Below are 18,261 nucleotides of genomic sequence, written 5' to 3' on the forward strand. Positions count from 1 at the left end.
ATTCTTAAGGCCCAACTTAAATGCTTTATTATTTATTTGCATTTGCATTTGCTATAGGCTATACATTTTATGCCTATGGTTTCCAAATGTAATTTTTCATGGCTCACAATAGGAAATACATCTTACAAGCATAATGCACTACCCACACAATAAAAGCATCGTAAACAAAATTTACACTTGCTCCACGTGATACACTCTGATATTTCCCATTCTGGTAGGTTTTTTGCTCTTCGATTTTATTTTGCAAATGGTTGTCATAACTCGCAAAATTGCTTCCATGACCCACATCTTAAATAATACTGGTTTTCATCAGCTAATCCTCATGATTACTGTATGCAGGTGGGGTTATTAGGACCTCACTTTAGTGATACTGAAGTGGATCATGTGCCATCTGTCCAGGACCATGCAGTTTGCAAGGCAAAGGCAGGGGTTGCAACCCACAGGTGTCTGAGCTCAGAGTCCAGGCCCTTTACCCTGAGAGCATACAGCCTTCCCTGGGAAGCTGGCTCTGTCTTACCGCAGAGGTCCCCAGTATTACTTTACAGCCTCATTTTGGCATAACTACAACCTCTTAAATTATTGTTAATTTGGGGTATAGTTGGGCCCCCAGAGGGGCTTGTCAGCTGAAGTGCAGGCCTCCCAGCTAGTCACTGTTCTGCCTTTAGAAAGCCTGGTATTATGCTGAAATAGTGGATGTTCAGCAAATGTTGTGTTGAATTAAATTTTATGGATAGTGGTTGGGAGTCATCCAATAGAGGTTGAACTGTATAATGATGTTTCTGGTTCATAAGGCAGGAAAGTATCTTATATACTTGGGGATGCTTTCAATGTCACAAGGATTTAGATAAAATGCCCATGCTTTTAAATCACTGACATGGAAATCATCCTTCCATAGTTCTATCCAAAAGACCTAATGGTGGCTCTCTCTTTTCTGTGATGGCAAAGCTAGAAATGATGGAGCAGCCAAAAGGTGGTTAAGAGTGCATGGGCTGGCTCCCTTTGCATATATGCAATAAATTACTTGTTCATCATCAAATAAGTTAGAGCGATCAAGTCAGATTAATAAAGCATTTTTACAGATAATCGTTTGCATGGCGGATGGCGTGACCCTAGAGAAGAGAAAATAATGAAATAAAATGAAAATCAGATCATGTCCATGTATTATATAGAGAACTTAAAGAATAAAGACAAATCCTAAATTGATCCAGCTAACTCCTTATTCTTAATATAATCCAGGTCATTTCTCTGCCACTAAAAAGAAAGATTTTATATGTCCTCAAAATGTCGTTGTCCAATAATTAAAAGAGCTGCCTATTTTGCTTATTCTGCTCTGGGGGAGGTTTTTTAAATCACTGCTGTGAACATACTATCCACAAAATCAGAACATTCGAGCCTCTTTTTTTAATAATTAGATATTAGAGCTTTTTAAAGCACCATACTTCTGTGATAGAATTAGTTTTTCATTAAAAAGTTAATTGAAATTTTTTAAGTGGAATTCTTTTTATATCCATGAGATAGGCTGAATAATTTGATCTGAGCAGGCTGTGAATCCATAGTCATTCTCTACATAGTTATTCTCAATTGTATTCAAATAATTTCTAGGTCATTAGTCAACTTAATGCAACAGGTGTTTCCTCAGTCCATTCTAGTTAGTAGCGGGTGGGTCCTGACACTGCAATGCTGGGATCTAGGATCCCCAGGAAATTGTAGAGGGAGAGGTGCGGCTAGGCCACCCTCAGAGAACCTGAGACCCATCCAGCACAGGAGAGGCAGTGAGGACATGCGGGACCATAATTGAAGGAGAATAAAGATCAAGACCTTACATGATGTATAAACCAAGGGCAGATGTGGCCCCCAGTGGAGGGGCTGAGAGAAGGCTACAAGGCTTTGCAAGTCATCCATCAAGCTAAATAGTGTGAGGGATTTGGAAATGAATCCAGCAATTATTGGATAAATATCCAGTTTTATAGAAATCACTAAAGAGCATTTAAAGAAATTCATTGTGTTTAATTCTATCTTATTTACTCTTGTGAAGTGTCTTAAACATGAAAGGAAGATGATTGCACCAAAACGACAAGGCAAAAATAATTTTGTAGTGAAAGTAGATCCCGTAGACCCTGTTCTCAGGCTTTTCATGGGTGACACTGAAACACAGGAAGAAAACCAACCTCCCAGTAACCTCTACGTTCTTTTGAGGAGTATACTGTGGAATTCCTCAGAAATCTGTGACTCCACCCACCAGACCTAAAGCAATAGTAAGAAAGGCAGAACAAGTGAATGTGAGCTGTCGGGTCTGAGTATTATTGTAAGGTTTCTATCATGAGCTGTAACTTCCGCTCTTGGTACAATTTTCGGGAAGCCAACATGTCTGAAGTGTTATAAAAGAAAATTGCTATAAATATTTTTTAAATCAAATATATGAACTTTTTATTTATTTTCCTAGGCATTTTGTAAATATTAATCATGTCCTCAACTATGACTGGAGTCATTTTAGAAAGGGAATTGAAATGATTTTTCAGATTTTAGCAGGAACCTGTCAGGATCTTACTATGCCTTATTTAATTAATCCTCTGTTTGCCAAGCTATGATCATTTCTTGTTCCCTTGGGGCAGGAACTTACCTTACAGTCTACACACTGGACTTGAACTCAGTAAATGCCTATGAATACAAACACAGCAACTATTTATGAGTTTTTCCCATTATGGGCATTGTGCTAAGAGCTCTCACATAAATTGTCTTTGCAAGACCAAAAGGAGAGATCTTTAGTCCAGTGAGTTCACGTGGCTGTCCCCAGGTGTCCTATTGCTCTGGCCATCCCTTATCAGCCCAGTTATAGCCATCCATTCATGATTAATTCACATCGTAGGCATAATCAAATCTTCTAGAGTGGCTAATATCTCTGTCTTAACTTTGAAGATGAAACAACAGAGTTATAGATCTGCCAGCAGAAAATTAAATATTTAGAGATTTAAATATTTAAATATTGAGAAAAGTGTCTCTCTCCCCTCCCTACCAATTTCTCTTTTTGCCACTTTTGATTCATTAATCCTAGGAACTACATTTGGAGTATGCTTTTCTTTAGGCTACAATTTTCTGTCTTGCTGCCCTTGAGGGAGAAGCTCCCCCATTCCTTTCTATTCACAGTCTCTGAAGCATCAATGCAGTGGAAGTAGCAGGAGAATTCTGAAAATTAAAGTGATACCTTCTCACTGACCAGAGTTTGGGAGGGAGAGACACATAATGGGACGCACGTAGAAATTAGCAAGTCATTTCCAACATGATTAGATCATTGTGTTGGGAAATCTGGTATCCAACAGAGACAATTGATGAAAGGTAAATGTAATCAGTTATTATATCTCATCTAAACTATTGAGGAAAATGTTTCCTAAGGAAGTAATAGTCATCCTCCCTCTTTCTCAGAACAAGCATTTTTGGCTGAGCATTAAGGGGAAGGCTTTAAACAAATAGATTTCCTTCCCTACACCACATGAACTTCTGATGATCTTTTTTCCCATTTAGCTCTTTTTCTCTTACCTTTTGCCACCTCTTGAGCTTAACAATGTTTGAATTATGCACCATCTATGGATAAGTGATTATGGGATTCACAGGACAGCCCTCTGTAGGAGGCATCTCACACCTCTGGAGACATCCAGTCTTGCCCTCCTCTGCAGGGCCTACATGAAAGCATCCTTAACCCACCATACTGGAAGTGACAGCCAGCCCCAGCACAGCATGCTCTCCTGCTGGGAGCGGGGCTAGCCTTTGCCACTCTGTGTAGCCTTTGACCTCCTCAGGTGTGACTCTCCAATCTCTATATTCTTCCAGACTCCAAGCTCTCTGAGGGGTTTGCTTGGAGCTCAAAACCCCTGGCACCCCTAGGTGGGAATGCACACAGACTGCTCTTCACAAGAATATGTTATTCCTGCCTTAGCCTCTTATCGGGCCCAGAAATGGATGATGGACAAACCATCAGGAAGCCCTGCATAGGCGGTCTCACATTTTTTGTTAGGAAAGAAGGTACCAGCATCTTTGGGACTATTCTCACTTGCTAAGCCAGTTGCTAAAATTTTAAGACAACAGGAAAAGTCACATTTAATATCCAGTTACATATATTATGAAGAAAACAAATCAACTCCTCTATTGTTTAAATTGGTTGGTTGGCAACCTTCTGCTTACACTTCTGAGAGCTGAAAAATGGTGCCTAATTATGGCGGCCATCAGGGGAAGAGAGTGGCATCAGAGGGTAATAACACCAGTGCAACTAAATTTCCCGAATAAAGAACAGGAATCCTGGACAGCTTGACTATTATTTCTCACTCCAAAGAGAAATTTCATTCCAAAGGGAAGAAGTTTCTTTTTTTTTTTTAATTATGTTATGTTAATCAGCACACATCATTAGTTTTTTTTTCTTTTTTTTAAGATTTTTTTTTATTATTTTATGTTAATGACCATACATTACATCATTAGGTTTTGATGTAGTGTTCCATGATTCATTGTTTGTGCATAACACCCAGTGCTCCATGCAGTACATGCCCTCTTTAATACCCATCACCAGCCTAACCCATCCTGCCACCCCCCTCCCCTCTAGAACCCTCAGCTGGGAAGAAGTTTCTATTGATAAACCTTTTTACTTTGCCTTTTGGTTGATCTTCTATATAAAAAGTGAAACAAATATTGTTACATAAGAAGTTGTACTTTTTTATCATCGACTTCAGCTGCACCTTGGGTTGCAGGTAAAAATTAAATAAAATGCTTATTTTGGAAGTAGTCAAGGACCAGTTGTCCCTTATAGACAGGATGCTTATTGAGTTTTAACTAAAAGCTATGTACTCTTCACAGAAAATCCTTATTTTCTGAATATATTTTAATGCTCTGTTGATGCTTAATGTTCAATAGGAGTGATTGTTATAATTTGCACATCATTAAGCTTTGCAGAATTAATTTGGCAACAACATAGCCTTGGAGCATTACAGAATACAAATACACACAGTCTTGGGATTGTCTCCTCAGGTGGCTAGGAAGCAAGCCAAATTCTCTCCGAAATTCTAGAGGGATTTGATGTTCCTATGATTTTCTAAACACAGACTGGCGTGAGTGAGAGGTGGGGACAGGTGGGGGACAAGTAGGGTGACGAGGATGCATGCACACTAAAGCATACACTCATCCCTGGGGAACCTTGCAAGAGCCCTGTAGTCTCCCTTTATTCATCGGACAGTGCGTGTACAGTAGTCAAATTTTCGACCATGGGAAATTCTCTGACTTTATTTTTTATTGAGTAAGCAAGGGGTCTGTGACAAGGAAAAGGCATAGTTAACATTTGCACCCCTGATTAATTGTAGAGCTGGTACTGCAGCTCATGCAGCCTACTGACCTACGTGAGGTCTACTTAACAGCTTGCAAGGGTCAAAGTAAGCTTTTGTGTGTTTGGTTGGTTGTAATGACAGCATGGACTTGGACCAGAGGCACTGAGCTTGAGCCTCTGCTCACCCGTCTGCCACTCTGACCTCAGTGAGTCACTTACTCTGTACCTTAGTTTCCTTGCCTGGGTCCACTTTGATAACAAAATACCACATTGGGTGGCTTAAACAACAGATCTTTATTTCTCATATTTCAGGAGGCCGGGAGGTCCAAGATCAAGGCATCCTCAGATCCAGTGTCTGGTGTGGACCTTTTACCTGGATTTTCATTATATCCTCACAGGGCAGAGAGAGAGAGAGACCTCTGGTCTCTTCATCCCCTTATAAGGGCACAAATCCCATTCATGAGGGCTCCATACTCATGACCTAATTATTTCCTAGTATCATCATATTGGGGGTTAGGATTTCAACATATGGATTTGGAGGGACACAGACATTCAGTCCATTCTGCCCCTGGCCCCACAAAGTCCATGTCCTTTTCAAGTGCAAAATACATTCATTCCATCCCAATAGCCCCATAAGTGTTAACTCATCCCAGCAGCTACTTTAAAGCTCAAAATCTTATCTACATACCAGCTGAATCAGGTAGGGGTCAGATTCCATGTACATTCATCCAGAGGCAAAATCCTCTCCAGCTGTGAACTTGTGAAACCACAAAAGTTATATGCTTCCAAAATACAAGGGTGGGACATACATAGGGTAGATATTCCCATTCCAAAAGGAAGAAATAGGAAAGAAGGAAGGATTGGGCTACCATGTAAGTCCAAAACTTAGCAAGGAAAATCCCACTGGATCTTAAGGCACAGGAATAATCCTCTTTGGTTCAATGCTCTACCCTCAAAACCTCTGGGGATTACAATGTCTCCCTGACTACTCAGTGGGGCTATGCCCACACTGCAGGTCTCTACAGAGGCTTTATCCATTTTGCAGTTCTGCAGGGCAGAGTAGAACCCCCAGGGCTCTGCCAGGCAGGGGTCTCCCCAACTCAGCTCCGGGAGGTCCTACCCTCAAGGCTTTAGGTGGAGGTTGTCTGGCCTGTTGAAACCAAGGCAGTGATCCTGATGATCGAATATCCTTCAGAGCCATTCTTCCCTTTTCTTGAAGAACAGCACAAGGTCGGGTTCAAATAGCTCGATCATCCTGTCTTGTAGAATCGAAGAACTCGGACAACCCTCTTCAACTCTATCGCATCTCAGTGCAAACTGGCAGTGTTCCTGGCACCTTAGCTGATTCAGTCCATGGCTCACACCCATGCCAATCTCCTTATCACATGGCTGCTGGTCCACACCCTTAACGTTCTCATCCGCAACACACTTTCTCCTGTTTTTGCAATGGATAGGCTGAGAATTTCCCAAATTTTTAAGTTCTGGTTCCTCTTTACTTAACAATTTCTTCTTATTCATTTCTCTCTTTTTGCATTTTACCATAAGCAGTCAGGAGAAACCACAGTTGTTAACTTCTATACTTCACTTAGAAATCTTAGCTAAATGTCCATTTTCATCACTTATGTGTTCTACCTTCCACAAAACACTAGAACATGAACACAATTTAGTATTTTGTTAATTAGGCAATATTTGAAATATTTGAGAAATATTTGAAAAAAATTTATTGTAGGCGGGATATAGTTGTGTATGGCCTTTATACCCATTCTTACCATCCCTGCTGTTAATTAGGATTTTAGATCACTTACCCTTAATATAATTATTGATATATTGATATAAGTGTAAATCTACAATCTTGCCACTTGGTTTTGTATTGTCCTGTTTGTTTCCTTTCTACTTTTTTTTTTTGCCTCCTTTGGATTAATTGAATATTTTTTTATAACTCCATTTTATTTATTTGCCTGGCTCATTAGCTTTATTTTACTCTTTATTTTGTAATTTCAGTGATTTATTTAGGATTAAAAGCATATATATTTAATTTATCACTTTCTACTTTCTAGTGATATTATACACTGTACATATAAGGACCTTATAATAGTATGCCTCTGTTTTTTCCCTTATCAATATTTGTGCAATTGTTATAATACATTTTATCTTTATATGTTATAAACCCCACACTACATCATTATCTTTTGATTATTAATGATCTTTATGAGATTTAAATAGTAATAAAAACCATATATGCCTTTACAGTTACCATTTCTGGTACTTTACATTCCTTTGTGTACATTTATATCTCTATTCGGTATCATTTCCCTTCTGACTGAAGGACTTTCTTTAACATTTCTTATAGTGTGGGTCTACTGATAATTAATTCTTTAAGTTTATATTTTTAAAAAGTATTTCTCTTTAGTTTTAAAATATTTATTTGTTGAGTGTAGAATTCTAGGTTGACTTTTTTTTTCTTTCAGTGCTTTAAAAATGTTGTTCCACTGTCTTCTTACTTGGTGTCTTAGTCAGCTCAGACTGCTATAACAAAAATACCATAGATTGGGTGGCTCAAAAGTAACAGAGATTTATTTTTCACAGTTCTGGGGCTGGATATCTGAGATCATGGTGCCATCATGGTGGGGTTATGGTGAGGGACCTCGTCTGCCTTGCAGATTTCTCATTTCTCATTGTGTCCTCACATGGTGAAAGGGAGCAAGGGAGCTCTATGGGGTCTCTTTTATAAGGGTGCTAATCCCATGACCTAATCACCTCCCAAAGGCCCCACCTCCTAATACCATCACCTTGGGGATTAGGTTTCAGTGTACAAATTTTGGGGAAATACTCACTAGCACTTGGATTGTTTTTGACAAGAAGTCTGCTGACATCCTTATTTTTGTTCCTCGACATATAACATAGCAGTCATTCCCCATTCTTTCCCAAACCTACCCTACCCCTGGCAACCACTAATCTACTTTCTGTCTCCCTGGATTTGCCTATTCTGGAAATTTCATAAAAAGGGAATGATAAGTATGTGATATTTTGTGACTGGATTCTTTCACTTAGTATAATATTTTCAAGATTTATCCAAGTTAACATGTATTAGTACTTCATTTCTTTTATTATTCAACACATTTTGTTTATCCATTCACCAATTGATGGATATTTGGGTCATTCATATTGAAAAATTTTTATTAGGTGTACAACATTATGAATTTTACTTTATTGAGTACTGAATATTTTTACTCCTGTAAATATTCTGACTTTTGGTCTGGGATGCAGTTAAGTTACTTCATGACAATTTCATCTATATGAATTTTGCTTTTAATATTTGTTAGGCAATACCAGTGTGGTGTTCATTCTAGGCCTAATTATTCCCCACCACCAAGGTAAGACCCTGATGCACTGTATCCAATGCCCAGTGAATCTTGAGGTCTTCCAATCCACCTGGTAGAACAGGCACTATTCGCAGCCCTGTGTAAATGCTGGGCACTGTGACCTCCAATCCATTCAGGTAGTTCTTTCCCTAGTTTCTGGCAGTTTCCTCCCATGCCTGCACAAATCTGCTCCACTGAATACCCACTTAGGACCCTCTTCCAATCCCCAAAGGTCTTTCTGCGTGTAGCTCTGTCCTGTGAGCTCCAACTTCTTCCCAGTCTCTCAGGTGTAAATCCTCAACTCAGGGAAGCCACTGAGCTCCTCCTAGGCTCCCTGTCTGTGCCATGGCTTGGAGACTCTCACAAAAATATAAAGCCTGCAATCGTAAGCTCACTTCCTTTGTTTCCCATATTTCAGAGAGCTCTGTCTTTCATTACTTGATGTGCAATGCCTTTGAGATTGTGGTTTCATATACTCTACATGTTCTTAGGTTGTTTTGGGTAGGAGGGTAAATCTGTTTTTGTTACTCTATCTCAGCAGAAAACAGCTGTGCTAAGACCCATAATTTCAATGGCTTGAAATTTGAAATAATTTCCTTGGTAGCTGTGAAAGCTGCTGCATAGAGAAATATAAGCTATCTACATGTATATATGAGATGTCAATGTTGATACCATATATTCCAGCCTTTTAGAAAAGGATTAGCAGTAGCTTTTGTTTCTTATGATAGATAACATGTTAATAACCATGCCTTTAGGAAATCCATGTGTACCATTTGCCTCCTTGAATGTGGGAACATTTATGTCTCCTCTCACAGGTGATCAGCGAGTTTGAAGCCTCTCCTGACTCATTTTCCTACAGAATTCCCAACCTGAGTCGGAACCGTCAATACAGCGTGTGGGTGGTAGCCGTAACTTCAGCTGGGAGAGGCAACAGCAGTGAGATCATCATGGTGGAGCCATTAGCTAAAGGTAAGCCCCTGTAGTAAAGACCTAATTTCCCACTCTCATTGGACTGTTTTTAAATCCTCACTCTACCAGAAATAAAGCTTACAATGCCCTAAAAATCACCAGAAAATCAGAACATCACGTGCTTCCACATTTCAGCTTAAGAAATAAGGTTGCTGCTAGCTGGCACTGGGCTTTTGTGCAAATCAGAAAAGAATCCCCCTAGCAGTGAACACATTGCTAAGGGTGAGTAGTTCTACAACTCAAAGTGTCTTAAGGAAAGTAAGGAAAAAGAGCCCGCCCTCACCCCTTGGGTAGGTGAAAATCACTACATAGCAACTTACCAGGGAAGTCCTACTTTCATCAGAAGCAAGCATCAAACTTCTTAAAGAGAAAATATGGAATTTGGAAGTTTATAAATATAAGAAAATATTTAGCTCTTCTTCTATTGACAGAATACTATAAACAAAGACCTTAATTAACAGTGGGAAGTCAGAGTCACCAAAGAATAAAAGTTCCTAAAAATGAATATAGAATCTACACATTGAGATGTTATACCGGTCCTAAAAAGCACATACAGGCACAGAATATTCTTATTCTACTTCTGATAATTGCTACCACCCAGTGTTTAGGGTACCACTAAATTAGCAGTTTTCATGAGTAAATGTACTAACATCACAAATCCAGGCCAGCAGGAAATGCCCCCTGATTTTGGAATACACCACATTGGCAATTTATTACTAACAAGGCTGCTAGGTGCCTAAAAGAGAATGTAAGAGAACATTCCAAGATTCCAATTTTACCTTGAAGAGCTCTTGATAACTAAGAGCTAAGATAAAGAATGAAATAGTGAGGGGAAAAAGAGAATGCGGTCCCATTTTGAACAAACTGCAGATAGAAAGTAAATACATTGTTGGTAAGGAAAATAAAATCATGGATTTTTTTTTTGTCTATTGGACTCTTCAATTATGATATCCAGCCACCCCCAACACACACTCTCCCATTAGAAAACAGTGATTATCAATGGGCATAAGGACTGTACCACGGGGTAAAGGAAACCAGCAACATGAGATGCAGGATTAGTAATTGCTTTGCCTCCTCTCTACTTCTGTGTATTCAGTGTCAGGCAGGCAGCTGGGAAAGTCCTTTTTCCCAAGAGACATCTGGCAGAAGTCAGATTTGGAGAGGGTTCAGCACCCAGACACCCCCGTACCTGGGATGGGAAGAACCTACTTGGAAGACAGAGTCAGGTCCAGGAGTAGCTCTAGGCCCAGGAGTAGCTCTGCAGAACGTCAGCTTGCTCTGCAGAGGTAGAGGCACAGGGGTTGCCAGAGAGGAAAGGGTCAGGCCAGAGAGACAGGAGAAAAACCAGGAGGGCAAGGCCAAGAATTCAACAGAGATGTTTTGGAAAAGAGGGAGTGGTCTGCCATGGCAGCAGATGCTGGGAGGTCAAGGGAAACAAGACTAGAAGTGCCCTGGGGTTGGCCACTCGGGACCTAGTGGACCTTCTTGCGAGCAACTTCATGGGGATGGGAGCGGATGAGGGGACCAAGTGGCTGGGAGGTGAGGAAGCAGATCTACTTGGCAGAAAGTTCTCTAAACACACATCACCTGGAAGAAGCCACAGGAAAGACAAGCTGGAGCGAGGGTGGGTCTCATGCGAGGAAAGGCTCTGGTTTTGCCATGGGTTAATATGTCAGCCAGCAGAGACAGTTTGCATGACAATGGAAGACCCAAGTGGAGAGGGGGAGGTGATAATCTGGGAGGAAGAGCAGGGCCACAGGACTGCAGTTTGGAGGAAGAAACACAAGTGGGTTTTGAGGTTTGGTGACAGGAAATGCAGAGTTCCCAGCCTGTGTCTTCTATTTCCTCTACCAAGTATTAGGCAATTTGGGGGCTGGCGGAGAAAAGATCAGGAGTTTGAGAAGAGGAAGGACAGTTGGAAATCATCACTGCAGAGAAGTGGGAAGGAACTTCCTAACAAAACAGTAAGACTGGCAGGGAAAGCGGACAGTCCCGTCGAGGTCGGTGATTGTAAATCTATGGTGGGTCCTAAATTCTCCATTGTATGGATTTCTCCAGAAATGTTCAGCTTCTCGTGCTCAAGTGGTGTTCACCCAGAGTTAGGTTGATCCAGATGGGTTTTCTGGAAAGGGACTGAGCTAGGGAAGGGCTCAGGCTTGGAGTAGATGTTCCAGCTGAAAGGCTCTACCCAGAAGCCCCAGACACTGGCAAACAATGAAGGCTGAAAGGTGCAATCTGGATAGATGAGGCCGCTGGCAGCCCAAGAAGACAGGTGCAAGTTATCCTGCAGTTGCTGGGAGATAGGCAGCAATGGCAAATCTGTCAGCAAGTAGCAGAGTCCAAAATCCAGAGTTAGGGTCACAGAGAAGACTGCTGTTTAGTGAATGAAGTGGCAGAATGGAGTCATGAACCCAGTCCTGGAGGAACACCAACCCGAAGGAGCCCAGGGCCAGGGTTGACCGAGAGAGCACCACCACAGGGCTGAGGGCAGCACAGGATCCAGAAGGGATGTCCAGGTTGCAAACGGACAGCAGTTTCTCTGAATCATTTGAGGTGCTTGTTAAAAGACAGACTCCCTGTGCAGCCACTCTGGAAAACTGTATGGAGGTTCCTCAAAAAGTTGGAAATAGAGCTACCATATGATCCAGCAATTGCACTACTGGGTATTTACCCCAAAGATACAAAAGTAGGGATCCGAAGGGGTATGTGCACCCCGATGTTTATAGCAGCAATGTCCACAATAGCCAAACTGTGGAAAGAGCCAAGATGTCCATCGACAGATGAATGGATAAAGAAGATGTGGTATATATATACAATGGAATATTATGCAGCCATCAAAAGGAATGAAATCTTGCCATTTGCAACAACGTGGATGGAACTGGAGGTATTATGTTGAGTGAAATAAGTCAGTCAGAGAAAGACATGTATCATATGATCTCATTGATATGAGGAATTCTTAATCTCAGGAAACAAACTGAGGGTTGCTGGAGTGGGGGGTGGGGTGGGAGGGATGGGGTGACTGGGTGATAGACACTGGGGAGGGTATGTGCTCTGGTAAGCGCTGTGAATTGTGCAAGACTGTTGAATCTCAGATCTGTACCTCTGAAACAAATAATGCAATATATGTTAAGAAAAAAAAAAAAGAAGAAGAAGGTAGCGGGAGGGGAAGAATGAAGCAGGGGAAATCGGAGGGGTAGACGAACCATGAGAGACGATGGACTCTGAAAAACAAACTGAGGGTTCCAGAGGGGAGGGGGGTGGGAGGATGGGTTAGCCTGGTGGTGGGTATTGAGGAGGGCACATTCTGCATGGAGCGCTGGGTGTTATGCACAAACAATGAATCATGGAACACTTCATCTAAAACTAATGATGTAATAATGTATGGGGATTAACATAAGAATAAATATATATATATATATATAAAGACAGACTCCCTGAATCCACCAAAGATTCACTGAGTCACAGGCCAGCCTAGGAATCTGCATTTCTAACAGAGATTCTAGATGATTCTCTTGCCTGCTCTTGTTTAAAAACCAGATCTGCTGGGTTCTATCACTTAGTCTTGGAATTTCGGACGAGGACTCTTTAAATTCCCGTGCCACAAATGGGCATTAATTCTATAAACTGGGTGTGTTGGGCTTCAAGATGAAGTGGTTCTGGCCTATATTTCTCAAAATGCAGATGGGAAATTATTCATAAGTCCTGGAATTGGTTTTAAGGGGTATAGCCAGCATATTAAAGTACTAAAATGGAATAGAGTCAAATAGTCTGGACTGACTTGAAAAAAATGAAACACGGTAATTATTAATTTGAGTCACTTTGTCTTCACTCACGCACAACCCACCATGTGTGTAGCTTCTGGGATTCAATGTGTTATGTGTTTCTTATGGTAGGGAGGGAGATGTTAAAAAGCTTGAAAGCCCTTAACTTTAGCTGGGTTTCCTAATCATCCCAGTTTTGCTGCAAAAGCATTCCTCATCATATAAAAGGATGGTCTGAAGTGTTTGAAATGGAAGATGCCAAACCACCAATGCCAGAAATCCAATGCTCCCTGACCAGGATATTTTTGTTATGATGAGAAATCAAAACGGTCAGTTACTGAAAAAGTGGTCTTTGCCATCCATGAACCATCTCTGAAGACCCTGCCCCAAGAAGGAAGAGCTTGCTGTAATTCTTGCTGCACAAAATGGGCCCAGCTTCTGAACCCAATGGCATTTCATCTCTGTCTCAGCTCTGGCCCACAACACTCAGAACAATGAAAATAGGAGTTGTATGGTAGACCTTAATGACCAAGGTTTGTGTTCTAGGCCAGGATGCCTCTGTAATGACTTGGTTCCATCTTTCATGAAATTCCAGCACTCTCCTGGGGAGTCTGCTCCCATGCCCATTGGCCAGTCCAAAACCTCAAGCCCCAGATGATTCAGGGTCCCAACTTTGGTCCCATCCTTATGGGTCCAGAATCAGATTGGGGCCACCTTTCATATGTGGTCTCCATGACTTTGCATCTGGCCTGGTTGAGCTTCCAGAGGGAGCGTCCTAGAAGACAGTATCCCAGTGTATGGCTAAGGTGGGGCACGTTGTTTTGCCTCTGGAAGACTGGAGTCTTGGTGTCAGCTTCTGTGTCTCCCTCAAGAAGGTAACACTAAGAACTGTCAGTGCTGGGCTCCTTAGTCTTCAAGGAGGCCCCTGATCATGTAGGTCCACTTGGGCTTTTTCCTCTCTACTCCTGCTACTTCAGGACTGTCCTGGTGCCAGATGCCTCTGGCCAATGTTCCTGTTGGAGCATCTGAATTACGGTCCCAAGCAAACAGTTGTTCTTCAAGAGAAGCTGCTCAGAAAGCATTCGTTTTCCTTAATGTTTGTGCTGAAGATCAAGATGACACAATAAAGTCAGGAACGTACCACAAAATTGATAAATAGTTGTTCCGTGTTACTCCTCCTTTTAGCACTTTATGCCTTGTATTGTCTTTTCTCTCAGATATTAAAAGTGTATTTTAACGTGCAGCTTTTGGTGTTGAGATAAATTGTTTAATAAAGGGCTGTGACAAATAATTGGGCTCATAGAAAACACAGCTTGGGGCTGCTGGGTTTATGAAGACCCAGATATTTAATTTGGGCTCCTCATGTTTAGTCAATAGAGGGGGGAAATGCTACCATAGGGATTTTCAGCTATTTGTATGTTTTTTTTTTAATTTTATTTTATTATGTTATGTTAGTCACCATACAATACATTATTAGTTTTTGATGTAGTGATCCACGAGCCATTGTTTTCATATAACCCCCAGTGCTCCATGCAGTACGTGCCCTCCTTAACACCCATCACCGGGCTAATCAATCCCCCCTCCCCCCCTCTAAAACCCTGTTTGTTTCTCAGAGTCCATAGTCTCTCACGGTCCGTCTCTCCTTCTGATTCCCACCCCCCTTCATTTTTCCCTTCCTTCTAATGTCCTCCATGCTATTCCTTATGTTCCACAAATAAGTAAAACCATATGATAATTGTCTTTCTCTGCTTGACTTATTTCACTTAGCATAATCTCCTGCAGTCCCATCCATGTTGATGTAAATGTTGGGTGTTCATCCTTTCTGATGGCTGAGTAATATTCCATTGTAGATATGGACCACATCTTCTTTATCCATTCATCTGTTGAAGGGCATCTCGGCTCTTTCCACAATTTGGCACCAAAAAATCCCTTATACATATCCTGATACCAGACAATAGTGTTGGCAGGCGTACCATTAATCAGCTGTGCAGCATTCACCCTTTTGGGGGGGTGTCACTATATGGGGGAAGGTCATTTTGGCTTTTATGTCAATGAGGCTGTGGCGTGATTGGTCTTCTGCTGTGTTTGGTGCTCCAGCTCCGGCACGAATCCTGACCTTCAGTGGCACAGTGACTACTCCATGGATGAAGGACATCGCCTTGCCTTGTAAAGCTGTTGGGGACCCTTCTCCTGCAGTAAAATGGATGAAAGACAGGTAACCAGTAACCTAATGTATGCCTTTAGTGAAACTGTAAGAGATTACACAGACATACCAGGTTGGGTCTGGTGGTCTAATGCTGTATGCATTGCCACTCATGAAAATACCGGGAAACACCAACTCTTCTGAGATGGGAGAGGAGGTGGGGTGGGGGTGGAATCTTGGCTTTAGTGCTAAAAGGGTCTGGTGTGTTGCGTCTATCTTCCATAAATTCAGAGCCTTTAAATTCATAACAGAATGCTTGCAAGGAAAATAGCCTAACCAATCCAATAATCTCTGTACTTTTTCATATAAATTTCCTGTATAACTGAGATGATCATGCCCAACATCATAGGAGACCTGGCACCTGTCTTTCTCCTTATAAGATAATAGTCCAACTAACCCTACTTCAAATGCTCTGAGAAATGACTTTAAGAGACAGAATGCATTAGGACTTAGTTAATATAAAATCTGGTTTTCCATACTCAGAAGTAATTATTAAAATAATAGCAGCCAAGATAGGAGGCAGAAAGTGGGTGAGATTTATTCTATCCTGTACCTTTTCTAAGTGCTTTCTCTATGTTCAGAAGACAAAATTAGGATATAAATAAAGAGCTGACAATTCACTAATGAGCATGGAAATTTGATATAAAATGGATTCAGAAGAGTGCCTATTTTAAACAAAAGCACTTAAAAGACAAACTATTGAAATAATGGTCTTGGTCCAGGGACCACTTTTCTCATCTTTTAAAATCAGTTAATCCAAGGAAATAAATAAGCTCCCAGGGTCAAGAGCCATTCTGCCTGATGTGGGGCTGGCTGGACAGTTGCCACCATGGTGGAGGTTATAATGGGGAGGGAACTCTTTTGTTCTAGGACCAACACATGACCCCCTTGAGAGACCACAGTTCACTTTTTTGGGATCAAAATCATTAACAACTGTAAATCTAAGTAAGTCCACAAGAGACTGCCACATTTAGTTGTCCCTATGTGATTGGGTCAAAATGGCATTTCTGCCCCAGAAGGAATTCCCAAGAGGAGGTGGCTGGTGTCTACATGGTGGAGGAAGGAGAGGCCCATTCAGGATGTGGCATACATTGACATATTTGAGAGCCAGAATCCCAGCCCTTGTCACAGATCTAACCTCCACATAGCATGCTCTACAAAGAATGAAATTCAGCTATTTGATTGTTTTTGTCATGTAATCACAATTTAGTTCCAAGTGTGTTGTTGACCTCAGAGAGAGTCTTTATGCTTTTCCGCAGCCTCAGCTAATTTGGATTGTAATTTCTTTAATCTGTGCCCTTTTTTTCCTGTGAGGTAGTAACGGGACACCCAGCCTAGTAACGATTGATGGGCGGAGGAGCATCTTCAGCAACGGGAGCTTCATTATCCGCACAGTGAAGGCGGAAGATTCCGGCTATTACAGCTGCATCGCCAATAACAACTGGGGATCAGATGAAATTATTTTAAATTTGCAAGTACAAGGTACAAAGTTCGAGGACTCTTTTTATGACATATTTACTATGTATGCCTATATGCAAAGAGTAAAATTGAACAAACTTAAAAATCAGCCTTTCTAAAGAGCTAATTGCTATTTTCATATTACAGAAAAATACACTTGTTCATTTTGGAAAATGTAATGCAGCAAATCAAAGAAAATAAAAACACTCATAATCTCAAAGATGACGCTGTTTATATTTTTGCATAGAGAGAACCTAGTCAAGAATAATGAGACTGAGAAAGTCCTTGATAACTTTCACTAATTGCACAGTTTACTCTACATATGTGTAAGTGGAACCCAAAAAACACAGACAAAAAATAAGTCTGAATTGAGTTCTTTCATCTACTAATTAAATTTTTATATGCAATGTACATTAAAAGGTCATGAACTGAAACTCTTAAGTGTATTGCTATAGTATTTAGTTGGGTTTTTAATACAGCATATATGGTTTTTCTTGATATCAAGCACAAAATGTACATGACAAATTCAAGATAGTTAAATTAAAATCATGTGTAAAATCCCAAATGGCCACTGACTGGGTTCAGGTTTGGGTGCACTGTGATATTAGTAGAAAAACCAAAGGGTATGCTTCTTGGGACTTAAGTGTTGTCACATTAATAAATCACAGCAAGTAAAAATAAAATCAATATTGTCCTCAGTGGGAGGGAAGAGGAGGAGAACAATCATATTTAAAAAAAATAATGCAAAATTGGTCTGAAATTTCAAGTAAATTGGAGTCTATAGAATCCCATGGTGTTTCAGAAGATGGACATGATATTGTGACTCTAAAGAGACGGGTCAGGTTTTCACGCCTTTGGGTTAATATATATGGGCCTCTCTCAGAGGAAAAGAGATGGACATTTTATGGGAAGTTTCTATACAATTTGGATAACCTGATTTTGAATTTCTTCAATGTTTCTGTCCTTGGTGCTGATCCAAAATAATACTGAGGCCCATTGGTTGGAAGTCTGTGTTCTTCAAACCTTGTATGAATGTGCAAGTTCTTGTACACAGCCACTCAGTGGCACACCTTTGATTTCCAGAACAGAGCGCGTGTGTGTGTGCGTGTTTGTGTGTATGTGTGTTGCATCTTGGGGGAGTAGCTAAAAAAGTGGAAACTTTTGCAATTCTTTTTCCCACTAGCCACTCTCCCCTACCCTTTCTCC

At 40.9% G+C, this 18,261-nt stretch overlaps 1 protein-coding gene across 1 annotated transcript in view; it reads left to right on the forward strand.

Annotated features, from left to right (window-relative positions):
- DSCAM (DS cell adhesion molecule) overlaps nucleotides 1–18,261 on the forward strand; it is a 957,910-nt gene that overhangs the window by 885,509 nt on the left and 54,140 nt on the right. The window contains exons 22-24 of the mRNA XM_064577323.1: nucleotides 9,480–9,633; nucleotides 15,492–15,609; nucleotides 16,916–17,079. Coding sequence (XP_064433393.1) covers nucleotides 9,480–9,633; nucleotides 15,492–15,609; nucleotides 16,916–17,079 — 436 coding nt within the window. The remainder of the gene's footprint in view (nucleotides 1–9,479; nucleotides 9,634–15,491; nucleotides 15,610–16,915; nucleotides 17,080–18,261) is intronic.

The sequence above is a fragment of the Mirounga angustirostris genome, unplaced genomic scaffold (genome assembly GCF_029215605.1).
Source record: "Mirounga angustirostris isolate CCGP_5_RB_7025 unplaced genomic scaffold, mMirAng1.0.hap1 SCAF_1, whole genome shotgun sequence".
NCBI lineage: Eukaryota > Metazoa > Chordata > Mammalia > Carnivora > Phocidae > Mirounga > Mirounga angustirostris.